At 36.5% G+C, this 13,692-nt stretch overlaps 1 protein-coding gene across 1 annotated transcript; it reads left to right on the forward strand.

Annotated features, from left to right (window-relative positions):
* The first annotated feature begins 532 nt into the window (after positions 1-532).
* Positions 533-12,652, forward strand: FAM149A (family with sequence similarity 149 member A). The gene is made up of 13 exons (XM_041427940.1): positions 533-638; positions 1,575-1,707; positions 3,209-3,351; positions 4,103-4,228; positions 4,385-4,561; positions 6,429-6,619; positions 8,106-8,260; positions 9,377-9,480; positions 9,689-9,907; positions 10,220-10,331; positions 10,998-11,123; positions 11,485-11,566; positions 12,347-12,652. Exons 3-13 carry the CDS (start codon positions 3,266-3,268, stop codon positions 12,418-12,420), a joined length of 1,452 nt encoding a protein of 483 aa, XP_041283874.1. The 5' UTR covers positions 533-638; positions 1,575-1,707; positions 3,209-3,265; the 3' UTR covers positions 12,421-12,652.
* The last annotated feature ends 1,040 nt before the right edge of the window (positions 12,653-13,692 follow it).

The following is a 13,692-nucleotide window of genomic DNA, read 5'->3' on the forward strand; positions in this document are numbered from 1 at the left end:
AATGTAATATGTAATTATGTAATTGTGTAATTATGACAGTTGTGTAATTATAAATAATTTCCATCTAAAAAAAAACCAAACAAAAAAAACCCCAACAAAAAGCCCCACCCTCCCAAACAAAGGAAAAAACATTCCTTCATTAAACTGTTGCATGGGCAGTTACTGGTTTGTGCCTTTGCTCTGTTGTTGCAGTAGTGAGGTGCTGATTCATTTGTGTGTGTGCTTCTTGCAAAGTTCATGCAAAACCCAAGGAGGATGCCAATGGAGTAAAGCAAGTCTCAAAATAAAAGTACATTTTTTTAAAACATACTTCTGTAAGTAAGGCAAATAAAAGCTATTTTAAAACAAAGTAGTTTGTTTCAAGCAAATGTTTGTCTTGGTGAATAGGACTGAAAAATCGAAAAATTCAACAGAGTAGTTATCTTCCTCCTTTTCTCCTTTCCTCTGCCCTCCTTACCCCCCCTTCCAGTGGAGATGTGAATTAACTTTATTTGAAATTATGGAATGTTATGTTTCTGTATTTATAGGAAGGGACTGTCCAGAGGATCCCCAAATCGGTGTCTCTCTGGAAAAAGTGGAGTGTCTCTTCCATCAGTTTTTGCAAGAAATGTTCAAGAAGCCATTGACAATTATACCTGGTATACATGTACTTCTGAAATAATACTTAATTAACTTACTTTTGACTTAGATATTTCCAGATTGAAGTTAATTTTCACTAATCATTCTTCCAGTCATTCTCATGGATAATAACTATTGCACAATATAATGCAGGATACAAATTGACCTAACCTGCTCTTTAAAGGATTTGAACTTTATTCCTGGTTTGTGATACGGATTTAAGTATTTTAAGACCATAGTAGAGGACACTGATTATGTCTGGAAGGGAAATCAGACTTCATGATTAAATTGAAATCATGCTCACCAATGTTGCAGGCTAGTTAACTTTCAAGAAATTTTATTCCAGATGACAGTGGTTAGGATTTGCCTGCACATCCAATTACCACTGCTTTCCCTGCATCCTCGGGTGGGTGGTAAGTGGCAGGGACCAGCTAGAACTTTGGGGGCTTGAGTTGCTGTGGCCCAAATTTTAAAGTGCACCAAATTTAGCAACATAAAAAGCACTGCATAGAGACATGTAACTCAGTGCTATTTGAAACATTTGTAGAGATCTTGTGCTTAGTTTTGCAAAAGTTTTCTTGTGGAAGCTTCTAATGTGAAAGAGTTAAAGAAAGCTGATGTTGTTTTTCATCTGCTTTTCATGTGATCACTAGCTGACATGGAGAAACCAAAATAATTGTTTGAGCTGGAAATACAGATACATGCATGTAATTATATTCAAATACATACACATGCATATTTTAGAGTGCCATACAGTTGCAATGGTCCATATGCATGCAAAAACTTAATAGTGTAGAAGGAATTGCCTTTAAGGCAGTAAATAGTATTAATAGGAGCATGTATTCACTCTACTTTAAAATACCTGCTTGCACCATTTACTTGATTGGTTGCTTTATTTAAAACATGTTTATACAGAAAATAATTGTGTTCTTCATTCTAATTTGTCTTCTTTTCAGTGAGACACTTTCATCACTTTCACCTAGTGGTTGCACAACACCCACGGAGCTGAATAATTCTTGGTCTGGAATAAACAGCTATACTACTAGTTTGTCTACTGAAAGAAGTTCAGTTTACTCCTGGAGAGATGATGTATGTCACAGAAACTTTTACAGTACCCTTTCTCTAAATATTGTAGAAATATTAGTTTTTTACTGATGTTGGACATGCAGCAACTCATTTATATTAGCCTAATGAATAAGTGTATTAATTGAATTTTTAAAAAATAGTTTTGGTTGCATGTTGGTATTGGTGCAGCTAATGTGTAACAAAGGAGAATGGAATAAAATGATAAATTATGAAGGTTGGGGAAAACAAAGCTGTTTTACTGAAGAAGGTAGGCTTTCTGAGTCCAAGTGAATGATAAAGCATGTCTTTTCAAACACCCTGTAGTGCAGGCAATGTCTAATTGAACTGTTCTCAATGTTTTCAGTTATGAAGTACATTCATGAACATGCATATAAATTTCCCAGTCTTGGTAAATGTTTAGCTCTTACATGAAGTCAGTTATTTTTTGCAGATGATACGGAGAGAGGTCCTGCTGTTAAAAAGGCTGACCTCTGAGGCATACCTGGTGCAGGCTGGAAGTTGCAGCATTGCAGTTGCTGCCACTTTCATTTCAGAAAGCCTTCTGTGGCTGGTAGTGTAGTTCTGCCTTTCTTTTTGCATAATGCCCTAACCTTTAGGGTACTGACCCAATCTGTTGCTGCCAGCCCTTCAGGAGAAAGCCTGATTCTGGGTATTACAGTAACCTGTGTGAGAGTTATTTTCTCATTCCTTTTCAGTGTGGTCCCTTCTGTGGCCTGAAGTGCTTTGAGGCATTCAGCTGGAAGTGAACAAGCGTAATTTGGGCCTTGAGTTTTACCAGTTTTTTTAGTGTATCAAAGTATCTAATGTAAGTGGCAAATGTCATTAAAAACAGTGCCCAGCTGAGGAACCCTCAGTCAAGTGCTTGTCTCTGCATCACTGGATAAAATCAGGCATTTCTGTACTATTTTCATTTGCCTCTATGTTAACCTACTATCTAGTTGCACTGAGTTGTAGGTTCAGTGAAGAAGTATGGAAAGGCATTTCTCACACCGACAGCTGTTTCCTAAGCCCTAGACTAGGTCACACAGGCATAAGGTCCTCCCTCTTTCCCCTCTTAGCTGTTGTACATAGAAAGGAAGAAGAAGAGCACTTCGTGAAAGAGCAGAGCGCTCTGGGTGCCAGTGATGCAGTGTGTGTTCTTCACATTGGCACAGGGAATAAGCTGGGAGGCTAAACAACTCATAATGATTGTCTTTTTTTTTTTTTTTTTTTAATATGGGCTAATTCTAGGCAGCTGTATGTTATATGTTAATGTTAAAGAAATGCAGTCTTGTAGTTGTTTTTTTGCTAAATCAACTTGTTCAGGCCAGCTATATGGGATTTTTTTGGGTTGTTGGGGTTTTTTTTGCATTGTGGTATATAAATTGTGTCTAAAATACATAGTCTGAACATGCGTTCTGACACACTAAACCAAGTTGATTCATGTTGTTCTGTTCTTTAAATATCACGGAAATTTTAGTATACATGCATATTTGCTGACAGCTATTAACTTTATAATATATAGGAATTTGATAAAGCGAACACACACAGAGTGCATCAGTTATTTTGGGAGATTGATGAAATGCTGTTTGAAGGAAAAGTGACCTCCCAAACAGAGAACCTGCAGGCAGAATGTGCAGATTGGGTTGAACAATTTCCTCATATAAGGTAAGGAAATTCTTGCTAGTAGTAGTTTTAATCGGTTACCATTCTAATTTGAATTTTTGGGGTACCCTCTTGTGGTTTGGGCATCAGCAACACATGTGCATTCAGATCTGTATCTCTGGGATGGAGCTGTGCCATAGCTGTCAGTAAATCTGGGCAGTGGTGCTTTAGCAACTGATGCCCTTTATTTTGATTAATAAAATGATTGCAGGCAAACTTGTTCAGAAATTATTTTATTATATAATTTAGTGTATATTTATTAGAGTTGCTTTCACCTTTTCTCTCTTCCTCTCTACATTATGCATGTTGGAGTTTGCACATTTTCTGAACTTTACCTGGAGCCTTAACTTTCCATGTAAACATTTTTGATTAGCACTTTTACTCACAGTGGTGGATACTGGAGTTGGATAAGTGAAGTCATAGCAGATGTTATTTGTTTTTTGCATCTATTTTTAAATGTATCTCACTGAGTTTTTTCATAAAAAAGGAAGTGTGTTTACTTTTGTCTGGCTTCAGAACAATCTAACGAGTTTTACTATTTGCTCTTAAAATTTATAACTAGAATCTCATCTTGTGTAAATCAACTTAACTTTGATAATTTAAATAATAGGCAATATTAAGGCTCTGGCCCCTCAAGGCTGATGTAAGTTGTGCTTTTGCATTGCCTACTGTTTGCAGGTTCTTGTATTCTGCATATTTGCATATGGCTAAGGTTTCCATCTATGACACTGCTCGTTCTCTCCTTTTTATTCAGGGTTCTAGGAAAGCAGCTCCTAGTGCCAAAGGATGAAGGCTTTCAGCATTTTCAGAGCAGAAATGATGCCCATGTAGATACTAAGTGTGTGCCTGGCCTCCTTGAATGTACTGGTCATACAAAAGAGTATGTTAATTTTTTTAACTTTTTGTTTTGGTCTTCCCTCTTCAGAAACGCGTACAAATATTACTTTTGTATTACTGAAACATGTCAGTATAATTAAACATTCACTTTCTCCTTTCTTTGAATGTTTAATTCTCATTTTCTTGATATTTTTTTCAGGCTCTGCATCTCAGGCTCTAAATTGATCCCAACAGTATCTCCAGTACATACAGCACTGGATGCAAGTTCCACTAGGGTTTCTGCTTCAGACTCAGCCACGTATTCCTTCCTGGAAGAAGAAATTTACGATGAGGATGGAAAAATAGAGGAATATCTTGCCTTTGACAACAAGGAACTGTAAATAACAGATATGTGTATTTTTGAAGAGTGCAGTGAAAAATTATCAATGAACTGAGTCAGGGTTCCTAAACTGTATAAGATATAGTTCCTTCTGTTCCTCTGTTCGGTAGCACAGTGGTCAGAATACTCACTGGGCATGTGGAAGATTAGGTATGTTGTTTTTCTAGTGGTTTAAAGCTCACATCTCCCATTTCAGAGGAATGACTTAACCACTAGTTGTTTTGAGGTATTTGATGCATGGAGATTCAGTGAAATGAATATTTAATTTTGAGATGGGGCAGAATGAAGGCATCCCCTCTCCCCAAGTGACAGCCTTGAGCATCAGGTTGTTTGGTGTCATTCTCTGCCCTAATGAGTCTTAAACTCTTTCTGTGCAGAGTACAACAGCTTTGTGAGGAGAGCTGCAGGTTACAGCCTGCAATTAGAGCACTGAGTCTTAAACTCTTTCTCTGCAGAGTACAACAGCTTTGTGAGGAGAGGTTACAGCCTGCAATTAGAGCACGCTTGTGAGAAAAGAGTCATTCAGTCATCTTCTTGACAGGGCAGCCTAGGTTTCCTGCAAGCCAGTTGAATGTTCCAGCAGCTAGGCTACTGGGTGTATGAAAGATCATCATATGCTGTTTTCTAAAAGGCCTCTAAAAGGGGAAAGCTTTGGTAGGACTCGTTAGGCACAAAGCACAGCTTTTTGTGCTAAGGCCTTATGCACACTCAGAACAAAGACATGGTTGTTCTGAAAACCTGAGGAACCTTTCAGACAGAGACCCTTTCAGTGCTCTTTTTGAAAGAAGGCTGGGATTGCTGCCTTTTTAGGAAGCATTTAGGTTTAAGAATACTCTCAGTAGTTTTGTCTCTTTGTTTTAATAAGTAAGCAAAGTTAATTTGGGAGGATTGTCTGAAGGTTTGCTTCTCTCTTTTGTCTCCTTCATATGCTTCTTGTTTCCTTCAGTTCTGAAGTACCTTGTTCTCCATAACTAAAACATTAGATGTCGTAAAGCCTGACAGGAGAATAGCGTGGTCATTTTGTGAGTTGCACCAATCAGCCACATCTCATATACAGTTAGGAATTATGCAGTGTGGCTTGAGGAAGAAGTGAAGAAGTGACAGAGAAGAGAAAGGGAGGAAGTAGAAACCAGTAGGAATTTGGAAGCATCTTTTTGATCTCAAAAACCCCAAAAAAACCCCATTCCTTAGAAAAAAATACAATGGAATTAAAAAAAGAAAAAAGTTAAAACATTCTTCCTGAGGGGGTGTATTAGAAGACCCAGTTAGGAGATGCTGCTAAAACATGTTTCCCTAGAAACAGAGGAAATAGAAAAAAAACCTAAAAAGCATAACTCTTTTTACTTTAGTGCACAGGGAGAAGGTATGTGTAAGGCTATGGGCTCTACTATTCTTGTCATACTGCAGAAATTCTTCAAAATTGTTTAATCTTTGATCAATGGTGGAAAATTATAGATGTGTGCAGGTACACAGGGCATGCTGAGAAAGAAATTCTCATGTGAGAGTCCTCTTGACAAATACAACAGAGGTTGTTCAGATGTTGTTGCCTATGTTATTGTAAAAAGCGTAGGATTTAGTCTTAAGGATTTAGCCACATATAAAACTTCTTCCTAGACCTGCAGATCTTTCTGTTGTAATGCCCTAATGGGATTTTTACATTTCTCAATGGCAAGCAAATGAAAAAGAAATCAGTATATGTGTTTGATAGGTTCTCTTCCCTTAGGTGAATTTTGAGTTTGAATTTTTTGGTTATCTCCAGCTGACTGCCTTTTCTTCTATATGTATGTTTCTCTATTGAAGGAGGGGGCAGGGGTGGGGGAGTCAATTCCCATGGGAATTCTTTTGAATCTGTTTCCTTTATTAGTGAGGATGAGATTTGGGAACAAAAGAAAATGCATCTTTCTGAGAAGAGGTGTAAGCGTGGCATTCCCCCTGTTTCTCCCAATGCCTGTATCAAAGATGCTGTGGCTTCTGAAGTGTTTGATCATATCTGGAGCAGTGTCATTGGAATATTGGAGGAACTGATTAAAAAAAATTGGGAAACTAGTATCCCAGGTATTTGATATTTTCATTTGAAAATATGGTATTTGTTGAATCTAATTCAGAAAAGTCATCCTTCCCTATCTGCTTAAATTAAGCAAATATTCCAAGCTTTAGTTAAGATAACCAGTGCTATAGAACTGTAATAAATGTAGCGCCTTGCCACGAGAATGTTGCACACACATGCACCTAAAATAAAACATTCTTCCTAATTTTCAGGGAGTTTTGTATGAGAAATGTAAAAAGAAAAATACTGACTGAAATAGCTTCATTGCATGTTTAAAAAAATGATGAGAAATGTAAAAAGAAAAATACTGACTGAAATAGCTTCATTGCAAGAGAGCATGTTTAAAAAAATAAAAATATTAATCACTGGCTTGAAGATGCACATTGATGCTGTTAGTCATGATTAGTCAGGGGATCACTGACAATGTGATCTGGAACCTAGGAATCAGTCTCCTAGTCCTCACTGTTTAAGCTTTAGAAATAGAAAGAAATAGAACCCTTGGGTAGTCAGAATGTTAAAGTGAGATAGACAGTCTTGCTGATGTGCAGGAGTTCATGACTTGACTACAGGATGAAGAAAAAGTGACGCGTGTAATTTTATTTTATGTTTTGATTCTAACAGATTGTAGTGAGAAAAAGGAAAAGCTAGGAAAAATAAGTACAAGTGAAAATCTATTTAGTGTGCATGTGTTGTGTCTGGAGGCTGAGGGGAATTTCAGTTCTTTCAATGTGTTTTAAAAGGACAGAAGTAACAGAAGAATGTTACCACCCGAGGGTGGGTCTTGGAAGTTACCTCTAATGTAAGGTACACTCAACCTCAAATATAAGAATACAACAAAATAAGAAATTGCAAAATTTCTCTGAATGTTTACAGTATCAGAATTTAACATTCCAGGTTTTTCTGTAATTTAAAAGTTCTTTTGACACTGCAGGTGGATTGTTTAGCTCTCTCTATTATAGTTTAGGGAGGATCATTTAGCAGTATTATGATAGGTTTGCCTTTTTATTTTTATTTATTTTTAAAGGTCATATAGCTAGTATTTAAACTAGGAAGGAAAAGAATTTGGGTTTATAATAGAAATAAGATCATAGCTTATATCCAAAATGAAACAGTGTATAGCTGCTGTCAGATGAGGCTGGTATCAATAGACTTTTTATTTTTTATTATATATATTAAATTTTTTTACTACTTAGAAAGGAAAAGCTCTGGGGATTTTTAGACAGCATTTCAAAGATCTTAGATGTATTTTCTTAAACAACCACCTCCAAATCTACCTGTATAGGCCAGCTTGTATGTCAGTGTCAGAGAAAGCATAGACAAATGGAAATGCTTTCAAAAACCCATAATTTATGTTAGATTTTTAAATAGCATGGAAACGTAAAGCTATGTGCAAGTCTTTATTTACTGTGTAATATTGTGTGAACCCCAATAAATGATGGCTGGTAAACATAGAAAATACTTCCTATTCTCTCTACTTTTTTTGCTGTTATGCAGAGTGTGACCAACAAATAGAAAAACTGAAAACTGTTACAGCAAAACTGCCGCATTTGCCAGTCATTCATATTACAGCAGATGCTGGGACCATTCCTCTTTCCAGAGGCTCTGAAGCACAAAGTGTATCTTTTGGGGCTCATTCGGTTTCATCACAGGTAAAAATAAAACCTTTTTGTCAAATGTTCTTTTTTCTTCAAACCTTGGACAGTCTTGATCAAAACTTGAAAAGGCTCTTTTTCTTTATTTCCTCTTTTTTTTTTTTTTCTTTATACCAATTAGGGGTACTTGAAGTCATCTGATTTAAAATGAGGTTTAATTCAGTGTTCATTTTTTGCTTATTGTCGCTTGTTTTTCTTTGGTGGTTCTTAAAGTACAATTTATCACTAAGGTATTGCTGCCATTGATTTGCAAAGTCTTGTTAAATTCTATTCTGTCCTTAAAAATTAATTATGCTTTTATTGTGATCCAGTAATCTCTTCATGGTAGAATTAAAAAGACAAACTGGGATGTGAAGTTGCAACTTAGAGTGCTTTTCTCGTAACACTGCGAGTTTCAGACTCTCATTCCTTCTCTTTTTCTTTGCCTCTTGTGAAAGGGGATTCTGCAGTACATCCACTAGCATGCTGGCACTAGGACTTACCTGTCTTTGTAGAAGCTCATGCTTATATTGATAAAATGTCCTATTTTGTCCTGCTTGCTGTCTCCTCCGTCTGTCTCCTCATTAGTGTATTGCACATTTGTTTCCTTTTTCAGCCACTGCTTCTGTTTGTGTTTTTTTTCTTTTCTCCTGTATCTCACTACTGAGTTCAAGTGACTTAATTTTCTTCCATTGGCTCTTTTTACCATGCTTGCTAAATAGTGAGATAAGGAACACAGGAAAGATAGCACAGCAGTCTTGGTTCTCCCCATAGATGTACTTTGTTCTGTAGCAGTCCCAGCAGCCAGGAGAAGTAAAATGCTTTGATAAATCATGCCCCTGTACTGAGGGAAAATGAAATGTTTGAAGACTTAATCTTTGGCTTCAACTGAAATTTATGTTGTAAATTGAGTTACAATTCAGTAACTAAATTACACAAATTGTGTTTATAAAAATATGTTGAAGATAAGCAAAAGAAAAAAGCTTAGTTGCCCCATGTACTCCTGAGAATTGTACTGAACCATCTTAAAAGGAACTTTTGTAAAAAACGAGTAAAATACCTCTTAACTGTGTGCTTTTTGAGATCTTCCTTCTAAAAAAGTAAAGGTTAACACATAGTTGTTGCTTTTAATAGGTTTACCGTTTCTCCAGCAACTTCTGTAGTGATCTGAGTGGTGTGATGACAATTCAGGCAAAACCGCTCCAACAGAGGCATGCTGCCGTAGCAGAAAAAACACAGTAGGTGGCATTGATATTTAAAAAATATGACATAATTCACATAATGTAAAAATTTTTTTGCAATTAGAAAAAAACCTATAAAAAAGGCAGTGATCTGGTGTGATCTTGTGATCACGGATATGATAGTAATTTGCAGAGGTAGAAATGATGCACTGTTAAACCCTTGTTTTTCTTGATCCTAATTCCTTATTTCTTTCTCTTTCCCTAGGAATGAGCAAGAAGACAAACAGCATACCAGTGCCTCCAGAACTCCAAATTCAGCACATGCTAGGCTGGGGAGAATTTCTGATAACAGTGTTCTTTCAGCATCTCCAGCTCTACTGGCATCCTCTAGGAAAGTAGCAAGGTTACCTTCTCTTACCTCTGACCAGCCCTGCTCAGAAGTTCCTAATATGCACAATGATGAAATCTGTAAAGGGACAAAATTGTGAGTTTTTCATTTTATTATTTTCTCAGAACTTTACTGAAATTTCACCACTGAGGGATTTTGCAAAATACTCGAGAACTAACACATGATTTACTATTAATTGTAGAATTCAGAGGGAAGAAGAAAGCAAGCAGAGCCATGATTTTTTTGAAGAAAGGCATTTGTTCTACTTCTTTATTGCTGTATTAGGTGCTGTTACTTTCTGCAGCTGAGCTTTATAAAGAAATGTGCTACTTAATAATTTCATATTACTTCAATGAAGAAGTCTGTAATGTGAATGCTCCTAAAAGAGGAACCTTTAAAATTCTGTAGGGTTGGCAGCAGTTTATCTTCTGCTCGTGCACCTGCAACGCGGAACAAGTTACCACCAATAAACTCCGAAGCTGTTGAACATGTTTCAGTACCTCGAATGCAACAGAGCCCTGTAAGTTGTGTTCATTATTTAACCAGTGAAGAACTTCAAGCTATGTAAAAATAAATTACGATATGTCACTGGTTGAAGTGAGTAATTTTACAGCTTGTGTTGGTTTGTATTTAATACATAGTTTTAACATGCTAATGTATGTTACATTGGGGTGCAATTACAATGCAAGAAAAGGCAGTTCAAAACCTTAGGTCACAGACAGATCATAGTGGAAAGACATCTGACAACAGAAAAATCTGGTTAAAAAAAAAAAAAACTGCTAAAAAGAACCAGCCAACAAGATGACAAGGTAACAACCTTGCTCTTCTATGCATCTGGATTTAAATAGCTCTTTTCAGTAATTTATTCACTAATGTTAGGTCATAAGAATTAGAAAACTATGCTGACTGAAGTAGAAAAGGCTAACAACTGAAAAAAGCCAGATCTTATATTGGCCAGTTTTGAAGGTTGGGGAAGTAGTAAATCACCAGAATGAAGGTAAATTAGCATGTTGATATATTGACATGCCAACATAGAAACAGTCTTGCATCTGTTAAAAAAACAGGCAAACACTTGAATTGGTGCTTTTGGTTATTGAAAACATATTTTTCTTATCTTGTAACTTTTGTATGTCAACAGAAAAAAAAAACTTACTCAATTGCTGCATTCTCTTTTTAATTCTCTCAGCATCAAGAACGATATACTCATAGCAGAGTGTCAAGTGCAGTAGCTGGCAGGACAGAGCAAAAACCACTCAGAGAAAGACCTGTTACTGTTCAATTTTCAAGACCCAACACAACTCATACATTCAGGGTATGTTACAGTGTAAGTGGAGACATGGAAAAAGGGAAGAGATTTTCTTTCATGCCTGCTGTTGGTTTACAGAAAGTCTCATTTCTGAGTCTCTCCTGACTTCTGATATACAGGGATTCCTGCTGCCTGTCGAAGGAGGATGCTAAAAGTTTTGGGGAGGGTGTGGGACTGTTGTATGAATAATAATTTTTTTTCTGTTTTTGAGGGGGTGTGTGTGCTAGAAGTGTGCAGTTTTAGTGCTGTTTTGAGCTTTGCACTTTGGTAGGATCCAGTCTGCTGGACTAGATCATAAAACCATAATCGATCTCTTTCCACTGATAAGTGTATCTCACTAGCTAATAGTGTATCTTTCCTTTTACAGAGAGACACACCTCAGAAGAAGTCACTGACTCCCGTGGATTTTGCTAACCACCGAAAGACCGGTCAAGGATTTTTGATAATAGGTAGGCAAAGGAGAATGACTTAAAAGGTAAAAGGCCAACAAAACTTATTAGCCCGTTGTATTATCAAAAAGTAAAGTGCTTAGGGAGGGCTATCTCAGCATAAAAGAGCAACATGTTTTCTTGGCAGGATCTTTTGAGTTTGGTTTGAAATTTCTTCTCACTTATTCTGAGGTAGTCCTAATTCTTACGGGTAGAGGAATCCTGTGAATCTTCTTTTTCTTTTTTTTTTTTTTTTTTTTTTAGTATTTTGACACATTTACAACTATAGCAAGAGTATGTGGTGTACAGGCCAGATACTTTTGCAGCTGCTATAGTAGTAACACAGTTGCACTTGTGAAGTACTAATGACAAATTCTATTTTAGGTCTGAAATTAATAAACTTTTTCTTGTGTAGAAAAAGTAGATTTTAAAGTATGCATTTTAAGCAAAAATATAAAGCTCTTATAAAAAAAAAAAAAAGTAGTATTGATTTGCATCTCTGTCTTGAATTTACAACCCCAAAAAGAGAGTAATCCTCTGTAGCTCATTTTGTTTCATTTTTACAATAAAGCTGACTAGCTAGGTTCCTCATGTATTTGGTTTCTTATAATTAATCTTTACTTGTTTCAAAGTTCTTTGAGTTCAAATAATTATATCATTGACAAAATTGTATAACAGGTGATGTAGGAATAAGGGCAGGTTAGCAAATATTGATCTGAGCACACTGGTGGAAGTACCTCATATATAATCTTGGAGTGTCTTTCAGAAACTACAACAATTAGCAATGTTTTTATTTTCCAGGTTCACAGAATTACTCCAAATACTTTCAGAGAAATCCTGCAGCCTCAAAGAAGAGATTTCAGATCGCTTCTTAACCTGTTTTAGGAAGAAACAGAAACCCTCTGCACTGATTGAAAGACTGAAGCACTAAATTTACCACTTAGTATCTTGTGTAACAAAGAAGGTGTGCATATGCTGGTGTCTGCTGAGTCTTGCAATCCTCAGGATGCCTGCATTACCTTCTTTTAAAATTATTTGACCAGAGCTTAGATTAAAAATTATAGCAAAAGGAAATAAATGGTTGAGGTGTCTGCTCTGTTTGCAGTATCAAGAGACTGTGACTGTGCTTTATTCTCAGGCATTCCTCCTTTCTGTGCCTTTCCTAGGATATTATTTTTCTACCTATCAAATCAGATCTGTTTAGAACATAAGGTGTGCTGTTCACACTTTTTTTGTTTCCTTAAAGATGTTCTAGTCTATCTAAATATTAATCACATATAAAATTTATACTTTTAAACAAAAGTTTGCAATACTTCATCTTTAACTGCTGTTTTAACATTTCTCCATTTTTCAGTCTGTCTGCTTATTATTATATTATGATAATATTTTATCTCTTACAAGTATTATCTGTACCAGCCTTTTTTTCTTCCTTTAATTCTTTTGAAATCTCATTTATTGCTGTTCTAATCATCAGTAACTATGGAAACTGCTGGGATAAACTTGTTTACAGCAAGTAATATTTTCCCTGCCAAGCCAGGCCTTTATAGATGCTGAGCAATTGAACCTCATGCTGACAAATCTGTAAGGCCATTCCAACTTTTTGAGATTTCTTGCACAAATGAAGAGAAGAGCAGAACAACAAGCTTCTGCAGCTTAAAAAGAAAGATTTGCTAATTACTAGAGAAGCAATGGATTGCTCTGAGGTGGCAAGAGAGAAGAAGAGGGATGTTTGCTGTCTACCAGAAGTATTTTAACACTTCTCCCTTTTGGTCAGTCTTTGGGCACCTGACAATAACTGGTCATCTTACATCCTGATAATCATTACAGACTCATTCCAGGTTGGAAGGGACCTCAAGGATCATCTGGTCCAATCTTTGCTGGTGAAAGCACAGTCTGGGTGAGATGGCCCATCATCCTGTCCAGTTGAGTCTTAAGTCTCAGTGCTGGGGAATCCACCACTTGCCACATAACGGAGAGATTATTCCAAAGGCTGATTATTCTCACAGTGAAAAGTTTTCTCTTGTGTCCAGTTGGAATCATCCCAGGCGTAACTTGCGCATATCACTCCTCACTTTTCCATAAGACTCCTTATGAAAAGGGAATCTCCATCTTAGTAGACACCCTTTAAATACAGGAATGCAATGATA

This window comes from Onychostruthus taczanowskii, unplaced genomic scaffold (genome assembly GCF_017590055.1).
Source record: "Onychostruthus taczanowskii isolate IOZ18803 unplaced genomic scaffold, ASM1759005v1 scaffold12, whole genome shotgun sequence".
Lineage (NCBI taxonomy): Eukaryota > Metazoa > Chordata > Aves > Passeriformes > Passeridae > Onychostruthus > Onychostruthus taczanowskii.

Coding starts and splice junctions, on each gene's coding strand:
- FAM149A (XM_041427940.1), top strand. CDS start 3,266: ATGCTGTTTGAAGGAAAAGTGACCTCCCAAACAGAGAACCTGCAGGCA. Junction 9,908..10,219: donor ATCTGTAAAGGGACAAAATT/GTGAGTTTTTCA, acceptor AAAATTCTGTAG/GGTTGGCAGCAGTTTATCTT. Junction 11,124..11,484: donor ACACAACTCATACATTCAGG/GTATGTTACAGT, acceptor TTCCTTTTACAG/AGAGACACACCTCAGAAGAA.